Source organism: Vipera berus (genome assembly GCF_964194415.1).
Source record: "Vipera berus genome assembly, chromosome: 1".
NCBI lineage: Eukaryota > Metazoa > Chordata > Lepidosauria > Squamata > Viperidae > Vipera > Vipera berus.
Genome location: NC_138202.1, coordinates 225,501,088 through 225,517,444, shown reverse-complemented (window position 1 = coordinate 225,517,444; position 16,357 = coordinate 225,501,088). Strand labels below are relative to the sequence as shown.

The 16,357-nt window shown below is 38.6% G+C and overlaps 1 protein-coding gene across 1 annotated transcript in view; it reads right to left on the bottom strand.

Annotated features, from left to right (window-relative positions):
• Positions 1–16,357, bottom strand: part of ARHGEF10 (Rho guanine nucleotide exchange factor 10) — a gene marked incomplete at its 5' end in the record, with an annotated part of 108,630 nt that overhangs the window by 12,397 nt on the left and 79,876 nt on the right. The window contains 2 exons of the mRNA XM_081314445.1: positions 9,699–9,841; positions 14,074–14,231. Of these exons, the coding sequence (XP_081170571.1) occupies positions 9,699–9,841; positions 14,074–14,231 (301 nt within the window). The remainder of the gene's footprint in view (positions 1–9,698; positions 9,842–14,073; positions 14,232–16,357) is intronic.

Below are 16,357 nucleotides of genomic sequence, written 5' to 3'. Positions count from 1 at the left end.
TACTATGAAGGTATGTATTTAAAGTGGTTAAAAGATGTAAAGCAATTTCAATTATGAGTTGGGATAGCTATCTAACTCCCAAACCTTTTCTGCCCCAAAGTCCTTCAGAGACAGCTATCTGCTTCCAAAACAATGCAAAAATTCAAAGCATCTTTAAATATCTCCATTTGCAATGATTGTGGCAATACTAAGAATAGGTCATTCACAAATACTGTTATTCTAAGGGACAGAAATCTGGATGTTTCCAACTTTTTATAAAAATGGAATCAATAAAATCAATAAAAACCCCAAAACAACACTCATGATTTACCTGTGTAGTTTATGCTTATCTGGAAAGATAGTGAACTTACTATTAAAAGGAATAATCAAATAGACCAGTGAGTATTAAAATACACACCATAAAGCTTCCAGTAATTTTCTGAGAAAAAAATAAAAACAAAACAGTTGTGATTCCTCTGCTTCAAATCTATGGAAACAGATGGTACCACCCAAGTAACAAGACAAGTTGGGTGGCAGCCAAGAAAAGCTACATTAATCTTGTCAAATCATTCACATTAATTATTAAACCATTTTTAAAAGCCTAAATCATAAAAGGTAATTAATTAACCTGTTTCTTTATTGAACTCCCTATGTCAAAACTATTTTAGGTAAGTAAAAATAAGGTGTGTAGGGGGAAAAGGTTGGTGTTAAGGATACATCATTAAAAGTGAATGTTTTCTGGGTGAGTGGTTGCTGTGAGAAATTATGGTGTGGTAGTGCGCAACATTATTGTGTTCTTCATGCAATATTACAGGTTAGAGAACATTAATATTAAAACGTTTCAAAGCTTATCGGCCAAGGAGACAAAAGTTTCTTGGGGTCCTCAAAAGATAATGTTTATTCTAAGTTAAAAAGCTAAAAAAGGATTAAAGCACTGGATTAAAGAACTGACTCAAATCAAATATTTGAGTATTTGTTTTCTTTTGAGAACAATACAGATTCCTGCCTGCCTTATCAAGCAATTTATGAAGGTGATGATTTTTATCTACCAATACAGTTGGTATTAGCAGCCAGGAAACTCATCTGCTTTGAGAAAGATTCCTGACTCTATATCTCTTAGATAAGTGATGAAAATTTTAAAGATAATTTAAATATATTTGAGGATCATTTAAATTGTCTGGGGACAAATACCTGCTCATAAAAAAAAAAGCTCAGTGCCAACCAACATGTTGGACTTCTGCTAGAGCACAGGTCTGCAACCCGTGGCTCTGGAGCTGCATGCGGCTCTTTCAGCCGTCTCCTGCGGCTCCCAGTCCTCTGCTATGTGTACTCCAAAAAAAAAAGTGAGACTAAAAAAGTTCAACCAATCAATTCAAATATGCAGGGTAGGTGCATATCTCGCCTTGGCTCCACTCTTCATTCAAACCCTGTTCTGCGCATGTGCGCATGTATGCGCATGCGCACACATTTTTTGAGGCTCCCAGTTTTTCCTTTTGTGAGGGAACTGGTTCTGAGTGGCTCTTTCACTGTTTCAGGTTGCTGACCCCTGAGCTAGAGTGAAACACACACACACACACACACACAAACACACACACATATATTTAGAACTTCCACATGTTATTTGTGGTGAACATAATGTCACAACTGTAATAAGAAGGCAGTGAATGAAACAGGGTATTAGTTATGCAACTAATCACTGACAGGCCATGCCAGCAGCAAGGAGAAACTGAAGAAAGGGTTGGTTTTAAAAGGGCATGCTTGTGAGCGAAGAGGAAATTGACCCTTAGGTCAAAATGTTTACCTACGGGTCAGCTTTGTTCACATACCACTTTCCTTTTGGTTTCACAGCTGTTCAGTCCCTTCCCATTTCCTTTGCTCACAAGCGCGCCCTTTTAAAACCAGCCCTTTCTTCACTTTCTATTGCTGCTGGCTTGGCCTGTCAGTTAGCAGTTACACAACTAATGCCCTGCCTTATTCACTGCCTTCTTATTGCAATTGTGACATTGTTTTCACCACAAATAACATATGTGAAAGTGCTGAAGTTCTAAAGAGGAAAGCTAATTGAAGTGTCAGCACTAGTTAAAAACTGGTTGCAAGCAAAAAAACTGACAGGAAATAAGAGCGATACAATAAAAAAAATGTGGAAGGAAAAATAAAAGGCTTCCTATCTGAATAAATAACCCCAGTAACAATAATGTTTAGTTTAAAATGCTTGTCATTTTCACGTCTGCTTTAAACATCAAGGATTTGTAACTTAAAATTTAGGACAACTATCTTAAATTCTGTATCATAAAGCAAAAACATTTTCAGTCTCATATTAAGACGATTTCACATATTATAGTTCATGTATTCATTTTTGCACTGAAAAACCTCAAGCTGAGTGAGGGCAGATGTGTCCACGCAAATATTCTCTAATCAGTTCATAAAAACACCCCTGTAAATGTATGCCTAATGATCTGTACAAGGCATAAAACTTTCCCATCTATAGTAACTGTGCAGGCAGAAATTAAATAGACCCAAGGTTATCTTATAAACAGATACAGTAAAGACATCTGCCTACAGATTCGTACAATACACAAACAGTATCTATTAGGAAAAATATTTACAAGAAGGTAGAAAAAAACCCCACAGCACAGCAATATCATTCTACCATCAGAGTGTTGTTCTGTGCCCAAGGGTATGCTTTTTGCAAATCAGCACAGCAGAAGTACAGATGGAAAAAATGTTCATATTTCTCTATTATCTTGCTACAATTAGTTCTCTTCCTAATAATCCAGTTCAAAAACTTGACTATTTTTTTCTCTCTCTCTAGGGAGCAACCAACAGTGTAATATTTTTCTTAGCCACAGGCTCTGAAGTCATCTTTATGATCAGCTCTACAATGTTTATTGATCTTACGGTAGTATGTCATCCACACAAATGTACTTGTATTTTTATGAAGGAGACTAATACGTTGACAACAGGGACGCGGTGGCTCAGTGGGTTTAGGACGCTGAGCTTGTCGATCAGAAGGTCGGCAGTCTGGCGGGTCGAATCCCGAGTGCCGCGTAACAGAGTGAGCGCCTGTTACTCATCCCAGCTTCTGCCAACCTAGCAGTTCGAATGCACGTAAAAATGCAAGTAGAAAAATAGGGACCACTACGGTGGGAAGGTAACAGCGTTCTGTGCGCCTTTGGCGTCTAGTCATGCCGGCCACATGACTACGGAGACGTCCTTGCACAAGTGCTAGCTCTTTGGCTTTGAAACGGAGATGAGCACCGGCCCCTAGAGTTGGAAACAACTAGCACGCATGTGCGGGGGAACCTTTATCTTTACCTAATACATTGACATTACTTTTTTCCATAAGCGAGATTATTAGCCAAACACTTTACATTTTTGAGATTTCTAAAATGATATTTTCTCATCTAACATCTGCAAATTGAAGAACTTGTTAAAAGGATCATGAATCAGTTATTCCAATTTTTCCTTCTTGCTGCAATCCCTAGTGTCACTTTTCATGCTCTGCTGAAAGAAGGGTAAATTATTTATCCAAGTAGTAAAATCAAAATTTTATGTGCTTCACTCGTCAGCTAAAAGTTTTCTTAGCCTGGCTCTTAGTCATTCCTGAATACACACATACACATTGGAATGAATGACCTCAGGCAACAGCACATACATCCACGCAATGCTCTAGAGGAATCTGTGACCTCTCCTAACCCAGAGCATGGTGATCTGCTATAATCTAACATAGCTCTTTCTAACACAGCTCTCTCATAGTGTGCCTTACACTTCTGTCCTGCAAGAATTAGCTCATTAATTGAATTGAAACTGACAGAAATTACATCACAACACTGAAGAAGCCTAGAGTGAAATTTTTAAAAATGAGAAACATTCTGCACAATAATAAAAGAATCTATTTTAACTCTCTCACAAATTGGTATGACTGTGAAGCCTTTTCATTCATCCTCCAATTTATCATTTTTGTACCATGCAACCTCTTCTCATTCTTTATCAGACGCAGAACGTCTAGAACCACCCTTTTTCTCATGCAAGGGAAACGCAATCATTTTGCTTGCTGATGTTTGGGTGAGAGTCTCTCTCCTCTTGCGCACACGAACAGCCATACTCCTCCAGTTGTTTCTCTGTCTTTTACACAGACCATGATAAACCATTATAGATGTTGCCATGCTCCCAAGACATTTCTCTGCGAAACGAAGCAGCCCTAGAATGAAAGCTAGCTTGGTCCATAATTCCATGCTAAAGTCTTCCCCTTCCTTCAGACTAAAGAGCCCGGCGTTTTTCTTTTCCTCAAGCTCTATGGCAACCTTAAGAGTTCCAGCACACATTTTCATGGCTACAGCCAATTCTTTCATCCCGGTGGCGCCTGAGAGAACCACTTTTTTTTTTTGATACAAGACGACATTGCATAGTTTGCATCTTTTGCTTCCCCCCATTTATACGCAGCACAAAATCCTTTGTGATTCTCAGCCCAAAGAGCACTGCCAAGGACTGCAAAATGCTTTCTCAAGCATAGCACGTTCTGTATAATGGGCCTCATTGTTCACGGAAAGTGAAGGGATTTTACTATGTTTAAGAAACGGCCGTGTTTATATATATGCTATTAAGGAAAAATGAGGGTATTTTCATTTGTATTTGTATTTGTATTTATTAAATTTGTATACCGCCCTTCTCCCGAGGGACTCAGGGCGGTGAACAGGGCACATATAAATAGAGGATACAAAAATTAAAAAACAATTAAATAATTGCCCAGATAAAACAGTAACAATATAAAACCCAATTAAAAAACCCTAACTTCCCCCATCAGGCCAGGCCAGCTTGTTCAAATAAATGGGTCTTCAGACTGCGTCGGAAAGAGCGAAGGTCCGGTGCCGTCCGGAGCTCAACCGGCAGTTGGTTCCATAAAGCCGGAGCACCCACAGAGAAGGCCCTCCCCCTGGGGGCCACCAGCCGACATTCTCTGACCGGGGGCACCCTGAGGAGGCCCTCTCTGTGGGAACGCACAGGGCGGAGGGAAGTTGACGCCGGCAGCAGGTGGTCCCCGAGGTACTCCGGCCCCATGCCATGTAGGGACTTAAAGACCATTACCAGAACCTTGAATCTCACCCGGAAGACAACTGGTAACCAATGCAGCTCGCAGAGCAAAGGTGTAACGTGGGAGTACCGGGAAACTCCCAAGACAACTCTCGCGGCCGCATTTATTTGGCATACTTCAGGGTTTGTTTTTGGAAAATTTAAATTACAAATTATAATCTTTCATTGTTATAATTATATGTAATTATTGAAGGGGGAATGTATAATTATGGTTAAGAGGGAAAGCTAGCAAGCCCCTATGAAGTCTACCACAAGAGTGATAGGCAGGAAAGCACAGATAGTGGAACAGGTGCCTTGAATCCAGGACTGTTGCAAACTCTCCTTTTGAACAACCGTACTCTGGAAAGAAACATTATAACAAATTGTAAAGATGATGATGGTGATTAATAATAATTTTTTTAAAAAACTGGCTGTACGGGTCCCAGTGGTTATTGGAACACTGGACGCCCTATAAAAAAACCTTAAATAGCATTTAGGAAACCTGTGCGTTGATAAAATTTCCATTTGCCAGTAACAAAAGTCCATACTGCTTGATCTGCACATTTATTACAGTGATACATTACACCATGCTAAGTTGTTGAGAGCTCAACGCAAAGGAAAGCCGGCATCAGCTAAGGAACTGGCAGCTGTGATTTCACATTATGTAACATAATAGGTTTTTATCTACCCATTTATTGCCAAATCAAGCTAGCAAATATACCTAACACTCCTGCCTATTTTCCCAACAACAATCCTGTGGGGTGGGGTGGGTTTACAGAGAGGAACGAGCCGAAGTAGCCCAACCAGACTCCTAGTTTCTAGGCCAGCACATTCACCACTACACCAGCTCTTATATCCTGCTTTGCTTGCGTAGACCCTTTTAGGAATAAGCACTGTAAACCTGATGCTAACGCATTGCCAAGCCTTTTGGATTTACTCTGGGAGTTCTTATAGTAGTTACAGAGAAGGTAATTTCTCTTGCGAAATAAATAGCGACAGGCCACAGCCTTGTCCCTTTCCTCTGTTGCCAACATATATATTATCTTGGCATTCTCGTGAATGCTGTTTCAGCTCCAGTGGAACTAGAGACTGGCACATGTCTGTGCTAGCTCTGTTTGAGGCAAAGGCTTCAGAAAATTTCCCTTCCAGCCAAGGACGATTGTTTATGAAAGCTGCGATATATTTCAATCATTCCTAAAATGTAACATTATTTCTAGCTAAACACGTACCCCATAACCACCAAAACAAGAAGTATCACTGTGGTTGGCATGAAGCTTAGAACAAAAATACTTTCAAGTGGAGCTGACCTCAGCTTGAATATGGGATTCCAGGAAGAGTCCAAGCATCAAAACATAAACAGCAAGGAAGGAACAGCAAGTGGGTAGGAAGCAACAGCAATGCAATGCAATCTGCCAAATAATTTGTTCTTATGCCTCGAAAATACAGAATATGTGAAAAAGATTCAACTGTGCCTAAGGGCTTTGTTTTGTGCTTGTTAGCACAAAGTGTTGCCAAATTTAAGCAGCAACATGACTGCAATTATGTGAGAAAGGGGGTGGTGGTGGATAATAATAGGAGGGAGATCGGTGTGAACAGAGATCTAGAAAGCAGGTCATCTTGGTGGCTGCCCCACCAATATGGAACAGTTTAACTTCCGCGGTCAGGATGGATCCCATATTGTCCTTTTTTTCCCTTTGGAAAACGGCAGATAATTTCATTTTGCTGCTCCAGTGGGCTGCTTCCTTCCTGATTTTTTTTTCCATTTTATATTCCATGTGTTTTACCCTTTATGAAGATTACAAAACCTAGGGTTTTATGGGACTATTTGTTTTTATTGATTACAAATCACTGGAGCCTGGCAATACGGCAATACATAAATAAAAGGGCAGGAGAGTTGTGATGAGTGTGAGGATCCCAGCTGGCTGCATCACAGAATTGAGAGAGTGCCACTTTGGACAGGATATAAGAAGAGTAACGCACGGAGAAATTGCATCTCTGCTACACTGTCAGGCTGCATAAATCATGAAGTTTGATCAAATCAAAAGCATATCTGCAGTATCTAACTATTCATCTATCTCAAATTCCTGTTTCTCCTGCTTGTTGGCTACAGCACCAAGGAAGTTTTTCCAAGACTGCTAATTCTCTCTCTTTCTGTGTGTGTGTGTGTGTGTGTGTGAGAGAGAGAGAGAGAGAGAGAGAGACAGACAGACAGACACACACACACACACACACACACACAGAGAGAGAGAGAGAGAGAGAGAGAGAGAGAGAGAGAGAGAGAGAGAGAGAGAGAGAGAGCGCACACGTTTCGTGAGTATTATTTTATTATTCTCCTTCATTGGGAGTATTATTAACATTTCCTGCAATCAGTGCTTTTATCTAAGGTAGGGACCCCTGGGGATTCAAACTGGTCAGGCAGTAGGGAACAATCAGCAGCTTACAGGAAAAAGATCAGCTGAGGACAGAGTCCATCAGTCTGTGTTAGCTCTTGCCTTACCCCATTCTCAGCCAGGAAAGCTGAAGTGGTCATACACTTGCAGTCCTATCTTATATATTTTATTTCTTTACATACAAATGAAGTCACTGCAGTCATTGAAGATTATGACTAATCATGGCCCACTGTGTTTTGTTAGATGACTTTTCACTTCCTAGTCCAGGGATGAGAGACTAGCCCAAACACAACCAGTTTTCATGTCTAGGGGAGGACTGGAACCTGAATCTTCTTGCTGCTATTCCAGTCCTTTAATCATTATAGAACAATGATTCTTACCCATACATACGAGTACATACCTCTAAAAAAAAATCTGTGTTTCATTGTTCAGCTTATTGTCTTCCGAAAACTTTGTCTATCCAAATAGCAATTTAATTCTGTTATACTACAAGTAACAAACCTACTACAAACTGCACTTACTACAATAAGTTCTTTGGAGACCCAGTTGGTCTAAGTTAGTAGTTAAGGCACCAGGCTAGAAACTGGGAGACTGACCCACTTTAGCCATGAAAGCCAGCTGGGTGACCTTGGACCAGTCACACTCTCTCTCAGCCCAACTCTCCTCACATGATGGTTATTTTGGGGGAACAGGAAGGTGCGTTGGATATGTTCACCGCCTTGGGTTATTTGTAATAATAAAGGTGGGATACAAATAAATAATAAAAGCACTCTGATTTCATACTTTTCCTTCCATGTTAGCTCCCACTACCACAGAGCCATTGAAGAGACCAGTTCTGTTATGACCTACTCCAATGGCTGTCCAAGACTGGAGAATTGATAACGAGGAAAGAAAGGAAGGATACTAGTGAGTATATATTATGCAAAAAAAGAAAAAAGAAAAGAAAATGGTGATGTTTGTACGTTATGCATGTTATTTCATTTTCTATCTAACTTCAAGGCAAGGAGATACTAATAGGACTCCTAAAGGCAAAAAAAAAAGAAGGAATGGAATGGCCAAGATCATTCTATAAGAATAAAATGCACTAATGCATATCACAGATCATCCCTTCTGAATGATTAAATGCTGCAATTAATATTCAGTGAAATTAAAGCCATCCATTACAGACTGTTACATTTTACTAGTTACATCAAAAGATCATTAAAGAAACCCTTTTTTATTTAAGATGGACAATCTGATGCAAAAAGATACAGCCCCCACCCCAAAAAAGATGGTCTACCGAGTTGGAAAGACAACAATATCAGAGACAAATATTTAGGAATTTTAAAAAAGCTGTTCACTAAAAGCAAAAGCTTGGATTTCAGATTATTCATCCACATTCAGTAGGTGGGAAATACAAATATAATCAATCTACTCCTTTCCACGTCTCTAAGATGATATTCTTGTATTCTCCAAGTTGATATCCTAGGAATTCTGGCAATGATATTCCTGGTATAACTTGAATGGATGGTGGCAAGTCTACTGTAGACAATTAAAAAGTGAAGAATACCAAGAAATGGAAATTGTAGGCACAGACTTGACAGTCTTGTATGGTTGATATGGCTGATTCAAATAAGCATCTAACGTGTTAGTTCATTCATTAGTTCGACTGACAGTTTTAAAAAGGGCGGGCAAATGTAAAATAAATAAATAAAAAAAATCTGCATTCAGCATAGAAAGCATTAGTTTTTAAAGAATCCACACATGAGCCACATGATCAAACCATAATGCTAATTATCCCTATAATCATGTTGGACACTGTGGCTCACAGTTAGTACACTGAGTCTTAGACCTGGGAGACGTATATTTGCCTTCATGAGTCTTAAGAGCATTAAAGGTCTACAGTTTGAGACTCGAGTGCCACAAGATGAAGTGATCTCCTGTCACTTGCCCCAGCTCCGAGCAGTTGGAAAGCATGCCAATGCAATTAGATAAATAGGTACTACGTATAAGCATGTGGGAAGGTAACCGCATTTTGCGTTTTGCCGTACAGTCTGTGTTGTGGCATAATGTCACACTGGCCACATGACTGTGGAAACATCTCCAGACAACACTTGGCTCTTTGGCTTAAGAAATGGAGATGAGCACTGCTCGCTAGAGTTGCTCACGATTAGCAGAGTAAAACCCAAGGAGACCTTAACTTTATTTTCATGTGCAAGAATAGGCTTACACCTCATATAGGAAATTAAAAGCCACAAAATGAAGTGGAATTATTTTTACCTCTATAGCATGACTTTCCGTATTAATTATAAATATCTGTCCACCAGAAGCAGCCCATATGGTTTCCTCCATCACAAGAAGACCTCTGACAGGAAGAACTCCCAATTTCACTATTTTCTGTGGTTCTGAGTTCCAGGTCCCATCTTTTGCAGAAAGAAAAGAAGACATTTAATTGTTTTTTTTAAAAGAAAATCACTTCATTTATATAATACCTTGCTATACTTATTAATGATAACATATTCTTGCCTCAAAATGGATTTTTCTTACCTTTTGTTCTATTCCAAAACCATTTTTAAGCAAAGTCTATAGCCAGAGGGTGGGTATTTAAAAGGATCATATACTTATGTTTATTTTGGATGTTTTTTTACCATTGGTTCTGTTTTTAAATGTTTTGTTTAAATTATGGTATAATTTTAAATTGTAAGCTGCCCAGAGTTATTGACTGAGATGGGTGGCTACAGATATTGAATGAATGAATGAATGAATGAATGAATGAATGAATGGGTCTTTAAACCCTTACAAAGGTACTGGCCACCCTTGCATGTCTGGGAGAAACCTATACAACGATATTTTTTTCAAATATTACAAGAGGAAGTGAACTGGATTGTTAAAAACAAAATCTGTTGTCACGTATTAGCATTTTTAATTCCACTGCTTCATTTTATAATTGGAAATATTCCACTAATTGCCAACCTCCCTCTCAACATTTGACAGTTCTCTTTGCACAACAGTCACAACACAAAGAGAAAACAGGAGTTCAAAGTAATAGAAAGCTAATTCTGGACAGTAACTCAGGATTTGTCATGAATTCCATTTAATTAAATATAATAGCCTTCTCTTTGCCCTCCAGCAATGGAGAAGAGTTCTCTTCTGTTTGATTTAGCTAGTATTCATCTTACTACTCAATAGCTTCCTTATTTTCTCTATTGTGTAGCCTCACTGGCATTTCAACAGAGCTGCTAAATTGGCCCTGTGAGCAGAGATGGTTAATTGAGTAGTGCAATGGTGCATAAACAATAAGATAAATGATTACATACTGGCTTGTTTTTATCTCAGCAGAGCAAGACTAAAAATACTTAGCAATAGTTAAAAGAAACTCAGTTTGAACACTTTTGAAATTAATATTTACTTCAGTGATTATTCAGAATTACAGCTATCATCAACAATTGAAGGGATCCATATATAGTAACAGCAAAACAAAAACATTTCATGATATTATCATTATAGCAATTCCTCCTTAGGAAAAAAAACACCTATTCAGTATTTAAATTCTTCAACTGACTTAGGTAGCTGGGTAATAATCAATTGAGTTGTATTTATTTATTATTAAGTCTCTATGCTGCCCATTTCATCAAGGTGACCCTAAGCAGCTTAAAGTCGTATAATTAAAATGCAATATAAAACCTTAAAAGAATAAATAAAGACCAGACATTTAACATTCAGTTAAAATTCAGTTGTATTTGCCTCTTTCAACACTACAGTTCTCTCTGAAATATTAGGCCAGTTTTAACCAGATCATTTTACTGAATTCTGAATAGCTGAACACTGCCCAGTTCAAGATGCCAATACTAACCTATACAGCTCTAAAGAACTTGGGATACACAAACCTGCCCCAAACATACAAAATAATATCTAAAAAGTAATTTATCTCTACCTGGACAGAGACTTTTTGACAGAAGTGCCCTGAGTCTACACCATTTCCAACTGAGATCAAACTAACCTTCCTCAGAGTTTGTATTCCCGATGACCAAGACTGCATTGTCAAGTTGAAATTCTAATGGCCTTTAAAGTTCTTTTCTGGTCTTACGATGACAAATGCTCTCTTCCTGTCATTTTTAGGGTGTAAGATTGTTACTTTTCTTTTAAATGATACAGAATACCTGATTTTTGTACATTGCCTCGAATGCCCCTGGAAGATGATTTATAAATAATGTCACATCAATAAATGAACTGGAGATATCACCGGAATAAGGATCATGGAATCTCTCCCTCTGAATCAAATATAAGGGCTTTCTGGGCAGGACATTAAAGACTGACCAGATGATTTTCTCCTGTAACATGAGAGCAACTGAAATATAACACATGAACTCTCTGAATGTGAGTGTAAAGCGGCATTAGAGGCTGAGAGAAATATACCTGCATTTCAAAAAATTTTCTGCTGCTGATACTTACACAAAACTGGCAATGCCAGGAATTACTGGCAAACTTGGATGAAAAATATTCTGAACTGCAGAATTAAGCAGTGCAACTTGGAGTCTCCAATGTCAACCTGTACTAATTATGACTGGGTCAAATCCTCTCTCCCAGCCTTTATTATACATCTGACAAAATAGGTCAGCGTTTCATTAAGCTGCTTCTTCAGCATGATTGGAAAAGCAGCTTGAGACGACAATGATTATAGTTACAAACTGTGAGAAAGAGAGAGATTTCTTTTGTAATCATGGAGTAAGAAATAATTTTGTAATTCTGCTTAAATTTGCTGCCAAGGAAACTGGAAGCTTCTTTTTATTTCATTTTAGTTTTTCTTTTTCTCCCCTCCCTTCCTCCCTTTTCATTATGACTGTTTCTTTCATGCTTTTTTAACTTTTGATTGAAAGCAGCTCAAAACTGGTTATCAGATAAGCAGCTAAATAAATGATTTAAATAAATAAAAATAGTTTGTGTTAGTAGTTTAAAAATGTTACAGAGAGAAAGCAAATGTTTAGCTGAGAAAAAAGGAATGCAGAGACCACTGTATGTGCTTTCTTTAGACATAAAAAGAGCCACAATCACAGCAACCCTAAAGGACACTGCAAACGCGGCTGAACACAGACCTGCATTAAAGAGAGTCCATCTTATATAATGGATGTGCTTTGATCTCTCTTCTTAATATACACCCAGCTATTTGTGATATAAATAAAGAAGTTTTAAATATATGTTGCTGATAACTGGCTCTGCATTATTTGCAAAAATATACCATCCTACTATTAGGAATATTGAGAAGTTCAACAATCACAATAAAATTAACAGAATTGAATCAAGTACTTGGAAATCTATGTCCTGTCTAAGATGACAATGTACCAGGCAAGTGTTTTACTATTTGTAATCTTTACTATTTGTAATCTGCATAAAGAAACAAGAACTGCACATGTGTTTGTAAGATGCAGAGGCTGAGGAAGTCGAAATTTAACCCTTTCTCCCTAAACAACCAAGATATTTCATAATTTTAAACCTCACACTATACTGAAGCTCATTATGCAATAGAAGATAATATTTGTAGCTCGTGGTTGAATTGTAGGATTCTTGGTGCTCTCTGGTGTGGTTGTTTGCTTTGCAGACATTTGATTACCCAAGTTGGATTCACAGGACACCAAGGAACTCCACTGATCATTATATTGATTTAAATGTATTAAAAGTTAACAAAGAGGAGTAAATGAGGAGCCTTGTTTTTAACAAGTATATACTAGATCAGAGATCCCCAACCTCTGGGCCACGGCTCACTACCGGGCAGTGTAAGGGATGGGTGAGCATGCACACACACGCGTGCAGCTCCGCTTGCACTAGCGATGGGCGCTCACACTTGAAGTTCCATTTCTGTAAGCAGTGGGCATGCCGGCTACTCACACAAATGGAGCTGCACGAGTTCATGCGCATGCCTGCCACTCACACAGAACCATCCCCTCTTCCCCCTCTGCCAAGCCAGAAAGGTTGGGGACCGCTGTACTAGACCACTTTGAGGAGATCAACACATGGAACAGGACAGATTCTGGCATAAACATTTAAATGTACATTATTTTTCAATTAATACTACAATAAATACTTTAAAGATAGTGTGTGCGGGCATGCGCAAGATACAGCCTTAAAGCCATTTTATGTTATATCTTAAAACATAATATTCATGCCACCTCTTAGAAAGATTTGGAATTAATTCCTTATGAACTAAACATTCAGTATCTTCAGTAGACTTCCCCATCCTACTGCTCTTCAGCTGTGAAAAGGCTGCGGTTCCCCTAATTTTCAGGTGGAGTAAAAGTCTTACAAGAAATGGGCCAGCACACCCAAATTCTCCTCAATTAGAAAAGACTATTGGAACTGTTAAACTACTGGAAAAACTGCAATTAGGAATGACAGTATATGTAGCTGACCCAGGAACCTGTTTCTAATGTAAGAGCTCCTATTTCCAATCTGCATGGAAAAATTGAAACAAGTACTGCTTAAGAAATTACAGACTAAGCAGATTTTTCAAACCTATATGCAATTTCTGATGACCACTGATGCCAACAGCAATGAAAATGTGAATATGAAGTTAGAAAAAAAAGAAACACAGTAATGGAATCTGTGTCTATAAACACTTCAACTATGAAACCCTTCTGGATATCTCATAACATTCCTATACCTTCCAATTTGGAGTAGATTGCAATGTTTCCATTGACTAGGCCAGCAAATAAATGGTGAGTCTTGTATGCTAAGCTCATCACAGTAGAATTCTCGGGAGCAAAGAAGTGTTGTAGACGGACCTTCTTGGATCCTTGACTACTTTTGTAAACCGAAATGCTATTTAAGAAGAACAGAAAATATTTTAAAAATCATGATATAAAAACAATAAAGGAAAACAGAATCAGCATTACATTCAAGAATTTCTTCCATTCTATGCTTTTTTACTCTTTGTTTTTTGTAACACCTAATGCAGGGCTCTGTGTGTGGGATGTGTGTGGGTGTGTACGTCTGTACACAGACACACAGACACATACCCATATACCGTACATGTGACAGCATTGATGTTCTGCATGGCCAAACTTCATGGTATATATTGTCTGTATTAGATGAAACAAAACAAATGCATATTATATGAGACTATCTTAGACACAGTCTAAAAGTAACATTATTTTAGAATTTACAATCCAAACCCAAATCTAGTAAAGCTGAAGTCAATCTACAAACTCTATATTTCTATTCTATTTCAGAATTTATGAGGAGAGAATTTGTCAGCTACAAAACACAAAGTATACTTTCCGAGACACTTATACAGAGATTGGGGGAAAACACAAGGGAACCGTACATTTCTTCTAATGCAAGAAAAAGAATGCTTCCCACTTGGATGAGAATATTTTCTTTATCACGCAGAATTTTCAATACCTAAATCTGCATCTCATACATCTTAGACTTTTAAATATTACTTCTTTTTTGTTGGCCTACAGGACTACTAGAACCATGATCCATGGAATTATTGAAAGAAGGAGAATGACAGGGTGAAAGATGGACCATCAGTAACTGAAACATTTCATCAAGTTTAAGGCCATATTACTACAGAATACTCAATACGTTTGCCTTAATTTATTAGTGACAAATGACCACAAAAATACTATTTTACTTCTGAATATACCCCACTGCTTGCTAAGAAAGGGAAATCATCCTCACTTGTATAAATGCAACGTAACTTTTCCTATAGGGATGGGCAGAGTTTTAAATAAATTAGATCTTTCAAAATAAGTATGATTAGATTTAGCCACCCCTTCATGGATTACTGCCTTGTCGTGGCGAAGGGGCTTGAGTAATTCAATGAAGCTATGAGCTATGCTGTGCAGGGCCACCCAAGACGGACAGGTCATAGCAGAGAGTTCTGACAAAATGTGATCCACTGGAGAAGGAAATGGCAACCCACTCAAGTATCTTTGCCATGAAAACCCTATGGACAGTACCGAAAGGCAAAATGATATGACGCTGGAAGATGAGGCCCTCAGGTCGGAAGGCGTCCAATATGCTACTGGGGAAGAGCAGAAGGCTATACTAGTAGTGCCAGAAAGAATGAAGTGACTGGGCCAAAGCCGAAAGGACACTCAGCTGTGGACATATCTGGTGGTGAAAGGAAAGTCCGATGCTGTAAAGATTTTTTTCTCCATAGGAACCTGGAATGTAAGATCTATGAATCAAGGAAAGCTGGACGTGGTCAAACAAGAGATGACAAGACTGAACACCAACATCTTAGGAATCAGCAAACTAAAATGGACAGGAATGGGTGAATTTAATTCAGATGACCATCAGGTATACTACTGTGGGCAAGAATCCCTCAGAAGAAATGGAGCAGCCTTCATAGTCGATAAAAGAGTAGGAAAAACAATACTGGGATACAATCCCCAAAATGACAGAATGATCTCAGTTTGAATTCAAGGCAAACCATTCAATATCACAGTAGTCCAAGTCTATGTCCCAACCAGTGGTGCTGAAGAGCATGAAATTGACCGGTTCTATGAAGCCCTACAGCACCTTATAGAACTAACACCAAAAAACGATGTCCTTATCATCATGGGGGATTAGAATGCTAAAGTAGGAAGCCAAAAGATAACCGGAATAACAGGCAAGTTTGGCCATGGAGTACAAAATGAAGCAGGGCACAGGCTGATAGAATTTTGTCAAGAGAATACGATGGTCATCGCAAACACTCTTTTTCAACAACCCAAGAGACGGCTCTACACATGGACATCACCAGACGGTCAACACAGAAATCAGATTGACTATGTGCTCTGCAGCCAAAGATGGAGAAGCTCTATACAGTCAGTAAAAACAAGATCAGGAGCTGACTGTGGCTCAGACCATGAGCTTCTTGTTGCAAAATTTAGGCTTAAACTGAAGAAAGTAGGGAAAAGCACGAGGCCACTCAGATATGAACTAAATCATATCCC